The 18024-nt window shown below is 43.0% G+C and overlaps 1 protein-coding gene across 6 annotated transcripts in view; it reads right to left on the bottom strand.

Moving 5' to 3' along the window:
* KHDRBS2 (KH RNA binding domain containing, signal transduction associated 2) overlaps positions 1–18024 on the bottom strand; it is a 606540-nt gene that overhangs the window by 213121 nt on the left and 375395 nt on the right. For all 6 annotated transcript variants that reach the window (XR_005451081.1, XM_038746702.1, XM_038746731.1 and 3 more), the window contains one exon: positions 3572–3699. Coding sequence is in view for 5 of the 6 variants with exons in the window: in XM_038746702.1 (XP_038602630.1) it covers positions 3572–3699 (128 nt within the window). In the remaining variant the exon portion in view is untranslated. The remainder of the gene's footprint in view (positions 1–3571; positions 3700–18024) is intronic.

Genomic DNA, 18024 nt, shown 5'->3' with positions numbered 1-18024 from the left:
AGTTGATAACTTCAGCGGGTCAGTTGAATACTCCCAAACCTGTCTATCCCTGTATCTTTTTAAATTATAATCTCATATCAGAAATGGTAGTAATTTTATTTTGGTGAAATTTCTAAGTATCAAAAGCTTGGTAATACTAATGATAATGATGATGGCATTTGTTAAGTGCTTACTATGTGCCATGCACTGTTTGTCGCACTTGGGGCTCACAGTCTTAATCCCCATTTTACAGATGAGGTAACTGAGAAACGGAGAAGTTAACTGACTTGCCCAGTCACACAGCTGACAAGTGGCAGACCGGAATTATAACCCATGACCTCTGACTCCCAAGCCCATGATCTTCCCACTAAACCACACTGCTTCTCCTAGCCAAGTTGCACTGTACTAAGCATTTGGGAGAGTACACTGAGTGACTACATTTTCTATAGCATGCCCACATTTGATTTTTTTTAAAGGATGCTATTTATATTTTCCGCTGTTTGCACTGGGTCAGGAGATGGGCTATACCCAATCAGACTATCTTCCTAAGGCCAAAAGGAAAATCGTAGAGGGAATGGTACCTTCCCTCTAGACCAAAATCCAGAGACTAGTTTGATGAGAGTAAGTTGGGAGGGCAGTTTGCCTGAGGTCAGGTCGATTCCATCTTATTTGTCTGGGCCCCAAGAGCTTTAAAAGGCAACAGGAAGACGGGCAGCCCACAGATGAGAAGTAAGAGGCCTCGAGAAATGAGAGGTCCAGAAGACTGAGCCCAGTCCTGCATCATCCTGCAGGTGCGGTTTTTGTTTCATTCCTGGAAGTGTGAAAATGCTGTTTCCCTTTTTTTTTTTTTAAGAAAAAAAGTACTTATAGTGGTCAGATTCTTTTTCCTCTTCCCTTGGAACTCACGATAGCAAAATTCTGCTCCATTTGCATACCTGTTGATAAGCCTATAGCATCAATAATGTCATTAGAACACTGGAAGTGAAATTTAAGATATAACTTAAGGTTCTTTTTCCTTATTGCAGCATGAGTAGATAGATGTGGTAATCAGAGTTTTTTTCATCTTTTGGCAACAAAATATATTATGTATATTTTATCAAGATACTTAAAGTTGGGAATTTAATGAGATACCTCTTGCCACATTTTTAAAGTAGGCCAATTTTTCAAAATAAGAGGTATACTTATCTTTTCAAATAATTATAAAATCTCAAATCTGTTGCAACTCTCTACATTAGAGGACATCAATAATGCAGCAATATTCACTAATATGCTGATTTAACATTTTCAATAAGCCATGAAAATACATTGTTGAAAACTTGTGGTTCCACTTCTAGCAATGCAACCTAGAAGCTGTACAGAAAAACATTTCTGGAAAAAGGTCCCTAAACATACATCTAAAACACAATTTTTTTTTCATTTCAGAGACCCTGAAGCCAATCTCACCTCATGGTCTGTTGCTGGGATTGCATTATTTCAGAAATGAACCATGGTAACCAGGTTCCCTCCTAACTGGAGGAATTATGGGGATAACAAGTTTCTGCTGGTTATACTGCGGATTTGGATACTTGGATTTCCATATGCAAATTATCCAGATGACTGAAGCCTCATAATATACCCTCAGTGATATACATAATTCCAGTTAAAAGAAACCTGTCTGCCTGCAATCTTTAAATACCTGAAATGAAAATGTATTTTTGGAACCTGAATTGCCCAGATAATTTGGCTTCTAGATGAAACTTCTGAGTCAGTATGAATCAATATCGCTTTAGGAGGCTGAAGGACCACTGCTTATGTTTCAGATGATCCATAAATGTAATATTCTCTCTCATTAAACCATTGTCTTGGGCAAATCAGCAGTTGCTGGAGGACAACAGGCCATAGATTTTCTTTTCAGATTCTCAATAACCGTACTGTTTCCCGAGGTCTCAATTAGAAATCTGATACTCTTCATTTCCGGTTCGAAGGAGTTAGAGAGTTTTGCTGACAAATTGATGTCTCAAGTGGTGATGTCTCCCCCTTTTAGACTGTGAGCCCACTGTTGGGTAGGGACTGTCTCTATATGTTGCCAATTTGTACTTCCCAAGCGCTTAGTACAGTGCTCTGCACATAGTAAGCGCTCAATAAATACGATTGATGATGATGATGATGATGTACAAATAGTGAATGAGAATATTCCAGTAGAGACTTCAAATACTGAGTAAGGTTTGTACAACTGAGACTTTTGGGGGATGTGAATTTCCAGGGAAATATATGATATAGCATCATGATTTTCAAGGTATATGCTTATCAGATGAAAGGAAAGATCAGAAAAAAGTAGAGGATCTATAAATTATGAATACACATTCCCATTCTGAGCAAGTCAATTTTTCTATTGAAAATCTGCACAATCCCAAATCATGAAATCACAAAATGATTCAGCAAGATTCTAATTTACCTTTTTTCTGATATTAAGTAAAGTGCCTTCTCTGACAGCTAAGGACTTCGCAGAGTCCACACTTTCGAAGTCCCTAAGGGCAGGGATCCTGTCTTACTCTATTGGACTCTCCTAAGTGCTAAGTACAGTTCTCAATGGTATCAAAGCAGATACCAGGTAGTGCTTACTCTGAGCAGAGCATAGTACTAAACACTTGGGAGAAAATAAGTTGGTAGACACAACTCCTGCCTTCAAGGAGTTTATAGTCTATGTCCTGGAAATATTAAGACTTGCCATCAGTCAAAACTGATAACTTTTTCTACGACTTTCTCACTGGTGGTGTCACCTTTGAAAAATGCATCTATTTGTATAGCATACGTACTGAGCTCTGTACTAAGCACTTGGGAGAGTACAGTACAATGGAGTTGGCAGAAACATTCCCTTCCCTCAACAAGTTTATAGTCTAGAGGAGGGTCTACCTATCAAGACTTAGAAGCCACAGGGAAGAGCACATGGATGGTTACATAAATGAGCCTCTTCTTGATTTTCTATCCTTTACAAGCTGCCTCAGCCACAGGTGTATCCTTCATTGTCACTGTACATAGTATATTGTTCTACATACCCTAAGCACTAAAATAAATACTATTACTCCTCCTTCTCCTCCTCTTTCCACTAGGGCAGTGCTGTTTCTGGCCTAGGAAAGTGGTCAGGGAAGAGGGAAAAGGGCAGATATTGGAGTGAGGGTACCAGAGGTGGAGTCACTGCTTCAGTAAGGACCAGCAGGCTCAGTCACAAGGGCTATTTGCTCCACGGCAGGGCTCTGGGAGGCTCTGAAACTGAGCACTAGAGTATGGTTGAGTTTATGGAAGTGGGCTGAAAATCCCCATTTTGCCAGAGGGGTAACCAGTGTGATCAGATGGCATCCGAAAGCACACTGCATGCTGCCTTCTCTACAGATATTAGCATGATACCTCCTGTGTTGTGGGAGGGAGGTACCTCTCAGCGTGCAAGAGGGACTGAAGATGTCTCTGGTTGGGGAGTAACTCCTCTTACCATCTGCCCTCTCATCCCACTATCATACCTGGGACCAGAGTGTCAAGGATGCTGACGCAAGGAAGGATGTTTCTCTAAACCTATGGATGTGCACTTAAACTGCTTTTAGAAGATGAATCAACCCACCTGGAAGGAGCCACAGGAGGCACCCGGATTCCTCTTCCTCTAATACCCCGTCCACGACTTGAATCCTCTGAACCATTTAAATACGATAATTCCCGCAGTTGCTCCTGGCGAATTTCATCATTGTAGTCCTGGAAGAAGGAAAACACACTAGCTAAATCTCTGCGGGGCTCTCAGAGTCAAAAGCTCAAATTCCATCACAAGATCAATTATTCCTGGACTTTCCAGGGACTTTTGTCTATAATTTGTCCAAAATCTCATATGTGAGTTAAAAATTCATTTTTTAGTTCTACTTTGCAGCCAGAGAAATGGAGTCTCAGAGAGGTTAGTATCGTTGGATCTCTGGCAGAACCCTGGAGTTATTTCGGGAGTCAATCAGTTGCATTCACTGTGTGCTTTACTGTGTGCAGAGTACTCTACTAAACACTTGAGAGAGTACAATACAACATATTTGGTAGACCTGTGCCAACTGCTTAGTATAGTGCTCTGCACGAAGTAAGTGCTCCATAAATGTGATTGACTGACAATGTTCCCTGCTCACAAGGAGATTACAGTTGAGGGGAGAGAAGTGACAGAGTCATTTGTCTTGCAAAAGGGCTGGGAGTTGCCTGGTGTCATAGATGACACACCGAAAAGGACCCCTGCAGTTCTAATAGCTTAGCTTCCAAGACTCATGTTGTCTTATTGGACAAAGCAGCCAAAGTGGCTCAGAAAAGCACCTTTCCTTCTGCAACGTCAACTAAATTTGCTCTCATCCAAAGAGTCACTCCAAACCATTGAGGAAAGCAGGTCAGTTCAGGCAAGGGAAATAAAACACGGCAATTTCCCCACCCTACCCAATCTGACCCTACAGGTCTCCTCAAACTATCTGCTCCAATCTGCCGGCTTCTTTAATCCAGCTAACTTCATTTCCCCATTATTTGGGCATCTTTCGCTAAAACCTATACTCTATTTGTATAAATTCAGGATCTGCATAGCACTGTAACCTCTTGCAAAGAGCTCATAACTCTTTCTGACCACCTTGCTCCATAAAGAGAAATAAAAATGGTTCAACACTTTGTCATAGGTGGCCCTCATGAGAAATCTGACTTGTGGTGGGAGGTGCAAAAATAATATCCCAGTTGGCTTTTGTTAATCAATGATATTTATAATAATAATAATGGCATTTATTAAGCACTTACTATGTGCAAACACTGTTCTAAGCGCTGGGGAGGTTACAAGGTGATCAGGTTGTCCCATGGAGGGCTCACAGTCTTACTCCCCATTTTACAGATGAGGTAACTGAGGCACAGAGAAGTGAAGTGACTTGCCCAAAGTCACACAGCTGACAGTTGGCAGAGCCGGGATTTGAACCCACGACCTCTGACTCCAAAGCCCGGGCTCTTTCCAGTGAGCCACGCTGTTATCAAGTACTTTCTTTGTGTAGAACAATGTACTAACAGCTTGGAAAAGAACAGTACAACCTAGTTGGTAGACATGATCCCTGCTCACAAGTAACTTACAGTGTTAAGTGAATGAGTTTTAGAGTTTTAAAAATCATTATCTCCTGAGCAAAGTTATTATTTAAAACGGGGAGTATCTATTAACTGGAAAAGAACAGTACAACCTAGTTGGTAGACATGATCCCTGCCCACAAGGAACTTACAGTGTTAAGTGAATGACTTTTAGAGTTTTAAAAATCATTATCTCCTGAGCAAAGTTATTATTTAAAACGGAGAGTATCTATTAACTACAGATTTGAATGATAAAACCTATACTCTATAATTACTTTAACAATACAGCACACACAGTCCCTCCCCACAATGAGCTTACAGCCTAGAATGGGAGGCAGACATTAATGTGAATAAATAAATTATGGATAATAACAATAATAATAATAACATTGGCATTTGTTAAGCGCTTACTATGTGCAAAGCACTGTTCTAAGCACTGGGAGGATACAAGGTGATCAGGTTTTTCCACGTGGGGCTCAGTCTTAATCCCCATTTTACAGATGAGGTAACTAAAGCTCAGAGAAGCTAAGTGACTTGCCCAAGGTCTCACAGCAGACAAGTGGCGGAGCCGGGATTAGAACCCATGACCTCTGACTCCCAAGCCTGTGCTCTTTCCGTTGAGCCACGCTGCTTCTTTAGGTACATAAGTACATGTACACAAGTGTTGTGGGGCTGGATTCAGGGTGGTGAATAAAGGGAGCAAGTTAGGGCAATGAAGCAGATAGTGGGAAAAGAGGAAATGAGGACTCAGCGAATGCCTCTTGGAGGAGATGTGCCTTTAATAAGACTTTGAAGCTGGGGACAGTAAATGTCCATCAGACATGAAAATGAAAGGCATTCTAGGCCAGAGGCAGGACATGGATGAGAGGTTGGTGGTAAGATAGATGAGATCGAGGTGTAGTGATTAGGTTGGCAATAGAGGAGTGAAGTATGGAGTGGAGAGTGGAGGATTAGGATGGAGTTAGAAGATGTTGGATTTGGCAAGGAGGAGATCACTGGTGACCTTTGAGAGGGTGGTTTCTGTGGAGTTAAGGGGATGGAACCCAGATTGGTGAGGGTTCATTCATTCATTCATTCAGTCGTATTTATTGAGCGCTTACTGTGTGTAGAGCACTGTACTAAGCGCTTGGGAATAATAATGGCATTTGTTAAGCGCTTACTATGTGCAAAGCACTGTTCTAAGCGCTGGGGGGATACAAGGGGATCAGGTTGTCCCTCATGGGGCTCACAGTCTTAATCCCCATTTTACTGATGAGGTAACTGAGACCCAGAGAAGTTAAGTGACTTGCCCAAAGTCACAGCTGACAAGTGGTGGAACCGGGATTAGAACCCACGATCTCAGGCTCCCAAGCCTGGGCTATTTCCACTGAGCCACGCTGCTTCTCTAAGTACAAGTCGGCAACATATAGAGACAGTCCCTACCCAACAATGGGCTCCCAGTCTAGAAGAGAGACAACTGGAGAAGAGGAACTTGAGGCAGTGGGTGTAGACAGCTCACTCAAGGATATTTAGAGATAAATGGTAGGAAGGATATGGAGCGAGTGGCTACCAATCAATCTGCGCATCAGGCAGAAACTCCTCACCCTGGGCTTCAAGGCTGTCCATCACCTCGCCCCCTCCTACCTCACCTCCCTTCTCTCCTTCTACAGCCCAGTCCGCACCCTCCGCTCCTCCACCGCTGATCTCCTCACCGTACCTCGCTCTCGCCTGTCCCGCCATCGACCCCCGGCCCACGTCATCCCCCGGGCCTGGAATGCCCTCCCTCTGCCCAATTGCCAAGCTAGCTCTCTTCCTCCCTTCAAGGCCCTGCTGAGAGCTCACCTCCTCCAGGAGGCCTTCCCAGACTGAGCCCCTTCCTTCCTCTCCCCCCTCGTCCCCCTCTCCATCCCCCCCATCTTACCTCCTTCCCTTCCCCACAGCACCTGTATATATGTATATATGTTTGTACATATTTTTTACTCTATTTATTTATTTATTTTATTTGTACATATCTATTCTATTTATTTTATTTTGTTGGTATGTTTGGTTTTGTTCTCTGTCTCCCCCTTTTAGACTGTGAGCCCACTGTTGGGTAGGGACTGTCTCTATATGTTGCCAATTTGTACTTCCCAGGCACTTAGTACAGTGCTCTGCACATAGTAAGCGCTCAATAAATACGACTGATGATGATGATGATGATGATGAGAGAGCTGTGGGGTCAAGGGAGGGTTTTTTTTTTACAATAGGGGTGACATGAGCATGCTTGAAAGCAATGGGGAAGAACCCATTGGAAAGCGAACAGTTGAGAGTTGCTGGGTGAGCCGAGACAAATGACTTGCCTGACTGTATGTCTGACATCAGAGTGATGTTAGTCTGAAGAGGGGACAAAGCTCCTGAAGAAAGTAGATCTGGCACCTGTGTGCATGTGTGTGTAGGTGTATAGACATGGGTTAAACTATATATATTACATGCTTGGCTTCTGCTGGGGAGACATGACCCCTGGCCAAAAATCCTGTGGGGGTGAGCCATCCACTCTGTTAGTCTTTTGAGGGCAAACTTTCCCCAGGGCCACAGTAAGCATTAGAGGCACTGAATGCAGGCCAGCTAAACCAGAGCTGATGTGAATGGGCAGCGCAGTAGGAAGTGGGAGGGATATTAACCTTGCCTGTGTGAATTAAGTTGTGTCTTTTTTGGTCTTTTCCTTTACTGCATTCCTTTAACCTGTTTTTTTTTTTATCAAATCTGTCCTGGAAAGTTTTTAAAGCACAGCACTTTGGGTGTGATCTAGCCTCTAACGAATGAGCTGAATTCAAGCAGCCTAGTTTTGCTCAATACTAACATATGGATTCCTTTCTTGCCAGTGTTGAGTGGCTTTTTGGAGAATACTGCCAAGTGGAATTTGATGTTCTAGGCTCCTTGATTTGGTGCTTATTTTTTTTCTATTCATCAGATTATGGCTCACTCAGAGTGGTCTGAATTTGGCAGTTGAGGCACTGCGGAGGACATCCATCAGTGGTATTTATTGAGGACCTTCTGTATGCATAGTACTATACTAAACATTTGGGAGAATACAATAGTGTTGGTAGACACAATCCCTGACCACAAGGATGCTGCAATCTACTGGAGGAGTTTACAGTCTATTACATATTTTTTTAGCCCTTTCTACTTCAGATGAACAGTGCATTTTTCCATAAGGCTGTTTGAATATTCAGGCTGACACCAGAAAACACCCCTGCTTCATCAGGAATCCAACAGTCACTATTCTGAGCTGTCTATGGGCTAGCATAGGACTCTTTCATTTAGAATGGGGCATTTTGTGTGTAGGTGAACCATGGGAAACCTACCTTAGAAAATTTGGAGCAAGAATTAAATTTTCTTTTGAATATATCTCTCCAAAATTCACTTACTTTGTGTAGTCATCTTGACTAACTTAATCCTCAAACCAATTTCTGTCAATGGGTACATCAATTTTTTTCTAACTTTTAGATTTTCACAGAGTAGACATCCTAGACAAAGCATTGAGGAGGAATCTTAATTCAAGTCTTGGGCATTTGTGAGGAAGGCTTAAGGTTGGGGTTGATCATTTATATTTATTTTGTTAATCACATAAAGAAATAGGCATGGCTTTCAAAATTCTTGTAATTCTTTCTCTAGACTGTAAGTTCACTGTGGACAGAGAACATGTCTACCAACTCTGTTATACTGCATTCTCCAAAGCGCTTAGTATGGTGCTCTGCACAAAGTAATCAATTACCATTCATTCATTCATTCAATTGTATTTATTGAGGGCTTACTGTGTGCAGAGCACTGTACTAACAGCCTGGGAAGTACAGGTTGGCAACATATAGAGACGGTCCCTACCCAATGGCGGGCTCATAGTCTAGAAGGGGGAGACAGACAACAAAACAAAACATATTAACAAAATAAAATTAACAGAATAAATATGTACAAGTAAAATTAAATAAATAGCATAATAAATATGTACAAACATATATACACATATACAGGTGCTGTGGGGAGGGGAAGTGGGGGAGGGGAAGGAGGGGGAGAGGAAGGAGGGGGCTCAGTCTGATTGACTAAAAAATTTTTCTTCACCAGCACTCTGCACAGCGCTGTTGCTTTACAGTAATATATTGCCTCCACAATGCTTGACTTTACTGGGATTCACCAATCCTGCCTGTATTAACACACCTGATAACCAATTTTAAAGAAACTGAGTTTGAACAATATCTGACCCATTACCCAGGGAGCCTAGGAGCCTTGGTACTGTAGTGCACAACTGTTTCAATGCAGAGATCTCAGGGAGGGCCTGCTACACATGATTCCATTTCTGCAAAATAAAATAATTGAGCCACTGAAAAAACTGGCTATCACAGGACTGGCACTAAGTGGGTTAGCTTCTCTCTAATTGCTTCCTCTAATTCACCTTGAGTCTGTGCTGTCAGAGCTGGTTTGGGCCATGCAGCAGCCCAGTACACCCACTTTGTGGAGACACCGTTGGTGGCTAATGACTTGTGGAAGCAATTGACAGCTGTGCTAATGCTGTCAGTTATCAATTGATTCTGCCACTCATTAACCACTGACAGTTCCTCTGTGAAAGGGCTGGCCTTTGCCCAGCACAAACCTTCTCTCCCAGGACATAGGTGCTTCATCCTTCCTTTTGCAGCCATGAACTCCCACCCAGCAAGATGTGGGAAAAAAATCAGACAGCCCACTGCTGAAGGGCCCAGGTTGCAGAGTTGATAGGGATTCGTGGATTCCATTCCTGACCCAGATCCAGGGTATCCTGCATCCTTCTCCGGGGCTAGGCCCCATATGTCCCATTTGCCCTTGAAGCCCTGGACTGTGAGCAGATGAGGATTAACAAAGAATATATGCCTCAGTAGAGACTCCACTCTCCAGAAACTCCAGTCCAAACTTTCATCTGCCTGCACCTTGACACTGGCTGGTTGGAGGCATCAGGATAAGCTGACACTTCACTGTGTTCAGAGATAGAAAAATTTATGGAACACTCATAGTCTGGGGCTAGAAGATGACGAGAGTGCTTTCTGAAAATCAATCAATCAATCGTATTTATTGAGCACTTACTGTGTGCAGAGCAGTGTACTAAGCACTTGGGAGAGTACAACACAACAGTATAACAGACACATTCCCTGCCCACAATGAGCTTATAGTCTAGAGGGGGTTATAGTCTATAGGGAACAATATGGTAAAATATGGAATAATATGAAACAATAAGGTAAAATCTCCTGCCCATTTGCCAAGCAGCACAGTGCTTTTTATTTACAGGCCTCTCAAACCTACTTCTCATCTTTACCACATCCAAAGAAAAGGCCAGAATGTGTTTCTAATAAAAAAAAACTATTCTAGAGGACTCATTTTCCTAGTTTTAACCTCATTTTCCTAGTTTTAACCAACATTCCCCTTGATTTCTTATTTATCCCCTACTCACATCTGATAATGATCATAGACTCACACAGTTGGCTGACAGTAGAACTGTGTGCAAGGTAATTACTGCTTCAAAAAAAAATATACATTATTCAATGACTAACCTCTGATCTTCATATTACTCGAGCAGCAATTGAGCTGAAACAGAAACCATTTCAGTATTCTAAAATGCTGAGGAAACAGTTAATTACCTCAGGTGAGTGAAAAAAAGAACCTGGCAATGCCATCTCTCTCACTCCTGTATGCTTGTGACAAAGCGAACTGTAATAATCTCCCTCAAATTTGTGAAATACTTTTAGTTTACAAAGTGATCCGCTATTAGTTTTTTCATTTCTCTTCACAATATCCCTGCGGACAGGAAAAAGCAGAGAAGCAGATAATGGTGTACCCATCATACGGATAAGGACCCTTATTGAGGTGCGCCTGTCTCCTCCATATCATTTTTCTTCAGGAAGACTGGGAAAAAGAGGGAGATTATGAAACTGCACTAAATTCTGCAAATGACAGTGCACAGAAAAGAACAATTTTGATGGCTATAAATATAGACTGGCTTGCTGGTGGTTTGTAAACTTTTTAAGACTATATTTGAACACCAAGTTCAGCTGTCTGTACACACCCTCATGCAAACATGTCTTCTCTTCATGACTACTGAGCAAAATACCTGGTAACTGTAATCTAATGTCCCTACTCCACAACAGCTGTGCGAACTGCTTTCCTTGCCAACTATGCAGGGTCCCAGGCCTCCAGCCATGCTGCCTGTCTGGGAACTAAGCCCCAGGCTAAGCCCCTTTTTCCTCAGCTCCCTGTCCCTTCCGCCTCACCTCAACTCGCTCCCTTTGCTCTTCCCCACCTCCCTCACCCCTCCAACAGCACTTACGTATATTGTATAGATCTATAATTCTATTCCTTTATATTGATATCTGTTTACTTTTTTGATGTCTGTTTCCCCCCGCCCCCCAGACTGTAAGCCTGTTGTACTTTCCAAGTGCTTAGATGGCAGGCGGAGGCGGCAGCTTGGAGAACGCCAATCCCCTGATCTGTGAGCGATCAGGGGAGCGGCCTGTCACCGCCGGGGAGGAGGATGAACAGGTGTCCCCGACTACATCGACAACCGAGAGATCTTCGATATCCGAGGCGGCGGTGGTGGCGTGGGAGCGCCGGGCGGCCTCCCCTCCTTCCCCTCCCGCTTCCCCCTGCCTCCACCTCCCTCCTCCCCAGAAAAGCTCCGGGCCCGGGCTTAGGAGTCAGAGGCCGTGGGTTCAAATCCCGGCTCTGCCACTTGTCAGCTGGGTGCCTCCGGGCAAGTCACTTCGTGGGCCTCAGTTACCTCATCTGTCAAATGGGGATTAATAATAATAATAATAATGATGGTATTTGTTAAGCGCTTGCTCTGTGCAAGGCACAGTTCGAAGTGCTGGGGAGCTTAGCTGTGTGACTTTGGGCAAGTCACTTAACTTCTCTGGGCCTCAGTTACCTCATCTGCAAAATGGGGATGAAGACTATGAGCCCCCCCGTGGTTCAACCTGTTTACCTTGTATGCCCCAAGCACTTAGAACAGTGCTTTGCACATAGTAAGCGCTTAATAAAAGTCATTATTATTATTATTATAATAAGGTGATCAGGTTGTCCCGGGGGGGGCTCACAGTTTTAACCCCCATTTTACAGATAACTGAGGCACAGAGAAGTTAAGTGACTTGCCCAAGGTCACACAGCTGACAGTTGGCGGAGCCGGGATTTGAACCCATGACCTCTGACTCCAAAGCCTGTGCTCTTTCCACTGAGCCATGCTGCTTCTTGTTGATTAAGACTGTGAGCCCCACGTGGGACAATCTGATCACCTTGTATCCTCCCCAGCACTTAGAACAGTGCTTTGCACATAGTAAGCGCTTAAAAAATGCCATTATTATTACAGTGCTCTACTCACAGTAAGTGTTCAGTTAATACAACTGAATCAATGAATGACTGTAGGCCCCATTTGGAACAGGGACTGTGTCCAATCTGATTTGCTCGTATCCACCCCAACGTTTAGTATAGTGCTTGGCACATATTAAAAACTTAAATATCACAAATATTATTAATTATTATTACTCTGCAGATTGAAAGTGCTTCATAAATAGTATCAATCAATCAATGGAATTTATTGAGCACTTACTTTGTGCAGACCACTGTCCAAGTACTTGGGAGAGTACAATATAACAGAGTTGGTAAACAGGTTCCCTGCCCATAACAAGCTTTCAGTCCAGAGCGAGCTTACAGTCTACTACTACTACTACCACTACTACTACTACTACTATTACTACTATATATCACTGATATTCATTCCTTAAGGGCAGGAATCATAACTACCAACTCTACTGCACTCTCCCAACAGCTTAGTAGAGTGCTCGGCACACAATAAATGCTCAATAAATACCACTAATTTACTGATAGCTGAGAAATGAAAGAAAAAATGTATGGGTGCAAGGTAGTCAGTCGGTTGCAAGATAGTCCCGGCCCTCCAGTCCATATTTCAACCTGCTTAGAGATCACTTTTATAAAAAAATATTCTGCATTCATCTCCTCACACCTCAAGCAGTCCACACCTGATGCTGCATGACCTAGTGGAAAGAGCCTTGTCCTGGGAGTCAGAGGATCCAGGTTTGAATCCCAGCTCTACCATATTATAATAATTGTTGTATTTGTTAAGCTCTTACTATGTGTCAGGCACTGTACTAAGCGCTGGAATAGATACAGGCATGGGGATCCCAGTCTTAATCCCCATTTTACAGATGAGATAACTGAGGCACAGAGAAGGGAGGTGACTTGCCCAACACCACGCAGCAGGCAAGTGGTGGAGCTGGCATTAGAACCCATGACCTTCTGACGTCCAGGCCCGTGCTCTATCAACTATGTCATGCTCCTTCACACATATTGGCTGTGAGATGTTGGGCAAGTCACTTTACTTCTCTGTGCCTCAGTTCTGTCTTTTATAAAATAGGGATTAAATCCTACTCCCTCATACCTAGACTGTGAGTCCTATACAGGACAGGGATTGTTTCCAATCTGATATCTTGTATCTTCCCCAGCACTCAGAACAGCACTTGACATGCAGTAAGCCCTTACGAGAAATCTCATAATTATTATGGTATTCTTCCTTCTCTGTTTCTTTGGCCGGCTCCTCCTCTGTCTCCCACCCTCTGACAATGGGAGTCCCTCAAGCCTCGGTTCTAGGTCCCTGTCTATTCTCCATCTACAGCCACTCTTTGGAGAACTCATTATTCATTCCTTCAATCATATTTATTGAGGGCTTACTGTGTGCAGAGCACTGTACTAAGTGCTTGGGAAGTACATGTCGGCAACATATAGAGACGGTCCCTACCCAACAATGGGCTCACAGTTTAGAGCTTGTAGACAGGTGTCAAAACCATCAGAATAAATACAATTATAGTTATATGCCTATCATTAATAAAAGAGTAGTAAATATGTACAAGTAAAATAAGTAGAGTAATAGATATGTACAAATATATACAAGTGCTGGGGGGAGGGGAAGGGGGTAGGGCAGAGCAGGGGGGCGGCAACGCGGAGCAGGAGAGGAAAAAGGGGCTCAGTCTGGGAAGGCCTCCTTCCTTAGCTTCATTGGCTTCCATGGTTTCAATTAACATAGTTATACAGATGATTCCCAAATCTACATCTCCAACTCTGTCCTCTCTCCTTCCCAGCAATCTCACATCTCCGCCTGCCTCACCTTACTTACCTTCTACTACAACCCAGCCCTCACATTATACTCCTCTAGCTCCAGTCTACTCAATCTCATCTATCTCACCACTGACCCCTTTCCCACATCCTCCCCCTAGCACGGAACAACCTTCGTGAAGCAGCATGGCCTACAGGATAGAGGCCGGGTCTGAGAGTCAGAAGAGCCCGGATTCTAATCCTGGATCCACCATTTGTTTGCTGGGTGACCTTGGGCAAATCACTTAACTTCTCTGTGCCTCAGTTATGTCATCTGTAAAATTGGGATTATGACTGTGAGCCCTACTTAGGACATGGACTGTGTCCAACCTGATTAGCTTGTATCTACCCCAACACTTAGAACAGTGCTTGACACAGAGTAAGCACTTAACAGGTACCAGTATTATTATTATTATTACTATTATACACCAGATCACCTCTGTCTCCACCTTCAAAGCGTTATTAAAGTCACATCTCCTCCAAGAGGCCTTCCCCAATTAAGTTCTCTTTTCCCCAACACTGCCTTCTGAATCATCTATACACTTGGATCAGTGCAACCCCCAGGACTTCTGTACATATCTTTAAATTATATATTATAAATTACTTATTCATATTAATGTCTGTCTCCTTGTCTAGACTGTAAACTCGTTATAATAGTAATAATAATAATGATGATATTTGTTAAGCACTTACTATGTGCAAAGCACTGTTCTAAGCGCTGGGGAGATACAAGGTGATCAGGTTGTCCCATGTGGGACTCACAGTCTTAATCCCCATTTTACAGATGAGGGAACTGAGGCCCAGAGAAGTTAAGTGACTCGCCCAAAGTCACACAGCTGACAAGCAGCGGAGCCGAGATTTGAACCCATGACCTCTGATTCCAAAGCCTGTGCTCTTTCCACTGAGCCGCTAATTCTGTTTTACTTTTACTGTACTTTCCCAAAGCTTAGTGATGTTCTCTGCACTTAGTAAGTTCTCATTAAATACCAATGATTAATTGATTATTGTTAATACCTCATGTATCTCCAAAGCTTTCCCATCTACCTCCATATCAAGTGGAAACTTCTCATCCTCGGATTCAAGGCACTCAATCACTACTCCCATCACTACTTATTTTCATTTCACTCCCACTACAATCCAGCCTGCACACTTTGCTCCTCTAAATAGAATGTTTTAGAAGTTGCAAAGGATCATAGTTCTTCCAGGTTAAGTTCAGTTGCAATACCGATAAGATCAGGCATGTGATTCACCTCTTTAAAACACTTGCCCCCTCCTTTCCTCCCTTCCTGACTGCCATCTTTAACTGTTCACTCTCCAATGGCTTCTTCCCCACTGCTTTTAAACATGCCCATATCTCCTCTATCCTAAAAAAACCCCTCCCTTGAGCCCATGGCTCCCTCCAGTTATTGCCCCATCTTCCTCCTACCATTCTTCTGTAAAATCACTGAGTGAGCTGTCTACACCCGCTGCTCCTCCAATTCTCTACTTGAACCCCTCCAATCTGGCTTCCGTTTTCTTCACTCCACAGAAACCACCCTCTAAAAGATCACCAATGATCTCCTCCTTCCCAAATCCAACAGCCTCTCCTCCATCCTAATCCTCCTCGACCTCTCAGCTGCCTTTGCCACTGTCAACCACTCCCTTCTCCGGGAAACATTATCCAACCTCGGCTTCACTGACAAAGTCCTCTCCTGGTTCCCTTCCTACCTCTCTGGCCATTCATTTTCAGTCTCTTTCATGGGCTCCTCCTCTGCTGCCCATCCCCTAATTGTGGGGGTCCCTCAAGGTTCAGTTCTGGGTCCTCTTCTTTTCTCCATCTACACCCACTCCCTTGGAAAACTCATTCACTCACATCGCTTCAACTATCACCTCCACGATGATGACACCCAAATCTACACCTCCAGCCCTGATCTCTCTCCCTCTCTTCAGCTTCACAATGGAGAAGCAGTGTGCCTTAGTGGAAAGAGCAAGGGTTTAGGAGTCAGAGGTTGTGGGTTCTAATCCTGCTCTGCCATTTGTCAGCTGTGTGACTCTGGGCAAGTCACTTAACTTCTCTGTGCCTCAGTAACCTCATCTGTAAAAATGGGGATTAATACTGTGAGCCCCACATGGGACAACCTAATCACCTTGTATCTACCCCAGTGCTTAGAAAAGGGCTTGGCATATTGTAAGTGCTTAACAAATATCATTATTATTATTATTCTTGTTATTTCCTTCTGACTTCAAGACACCTCTACTTGCATGTCCTCCTAACACATCAAACTTAATATGGCTAAAATTGAACTTCCCATCTTCCCACCCAAACTCTGTCCTCCCGTTCACTTTTCCATCACTGTTGACAGCATTACCCACCATCCTTCCTGTCTCACAACCTGTAATCGTGGTATTATTCTCGACTCCTCTCTCTTGTTCCATCCACATATTCATTCCATCACTAAATCCTGTCAGTTTACCTTCACAACATTGCCAAAATCCACCCCTTCCTCTCCATCTAAACTGCTACCATATTAATGCAATCACTTATCCTAACCCACCTTAATTAATGTATCAGTCTCCTTGCTGGCTTCCCTGCATCCTGTCTCTCCCCCCACTAGTCCACACTCCATTCTGCTGTCCGAATCATTTTCCTTCAAAAACATTCAGACCATATTTCCCCACTCCTCACAAAACCCCAGTGGTTGGGGTTTGATGCGGTCCACCTCCACATCAAACAAAAAACCCTCACCATTAGATTTAAAGCACGTAATCACCTTGACCCCTCCTACTTCACCTTGCTACTCTCATACTACAACCAGCCTGCACACTTGTTCCTCTAATGCTAACCTTCTCACTGTACCTAAATATCATCTATCTCATTGCTCACCTCTCGCACACATCCTACCTCTAGCCTGGAAAGCCTTCCCTCCTCATATCAGACAGATAATTGCTCTCCTCCACTTCAAAACCTTATTCAAAACCAAGAACCCTTCCCTTACTAAGCCCTCCTCTCCTCTTCTCCTACTCCCTTCTGTGCCACTCTTACCTGCTCCTTAATTTATTCTCCCTCCCATTCCAACAGCACATATGTATATACCTGTAATTTATTTATTTACTTATCTATTTATTCCTTTATTTACCTATTCATTTATTTATATCAATATCTGTCTCCCCCTCTAGACTGTGAGCCCAAATTGGGCAGGAATGTGTCTGTTGTTATATTGTACTCTTTCAAGTGCTTAGTTCAGTGCTTTGCAAACTGGGCTCTAAGTACTTTGGAGAGCACAACAACTACAATGCACACATTTCCTGCCCTCAAAAAATATACAGTCTAAATGGAGGTACGAAGATAAAGTATTCTGCAAAGAGAGGCCATTCAAATATTTTAAAAATTCACTTTAAAGAATAAAAATGTATTTGAAATTTTTTATTAGCTCTCTATGAAGTGGACTGAAGATATACCTCACTATTTATGCTAAGCAAAAGGAAATCTTTCAGTGCTTTGCTCCGATCCAGTTCTACAACACTGCTGATCTTCAGTTGAGATAAGGATAAATATTGACCACTAAAATTCAGCAAAAGTGTTAATCAGCCCCAAAGTCCAAGGCCATTTAAAACCAAGCTTTGAAATCCTGTCCCCAAAGTAATGGTCTAGATTGCAGTTTAGAATAAAAAATATGTACAAGGACTCAAAATATTATCACATAATGAGCATTTATCCTATCCCACTTTAATTATTGCATCAGCCTCCTCAACATATTCACTGTGACTCACACAAATGTATACAATCATGCACACCAACAAGATTGCAGAATTCCATTCTGTCTTTTCAATCAAATTCCTAAAGAG

Source organism: Tachyglossus aculeatus, chromosome 1, assembly GCF_015852505.1.
Source record: "Tachyglossus aculeatus isolate mTacAcu1 chromosome 1, mTacAcu1.pri, whole genome shotgun sequence".
Classification (NCBI taxonomy): Eukaryota; Metazoa; Chordata; class Mammalia; order Monotremata; family Tachyglossidae; genus Tachyglossus; species Tachyglossus aculeatus.
Note: the sequence above shows the minus strand (reverse complement) of the source record. Positions and strands in the feature narration are given on the sequence as shown.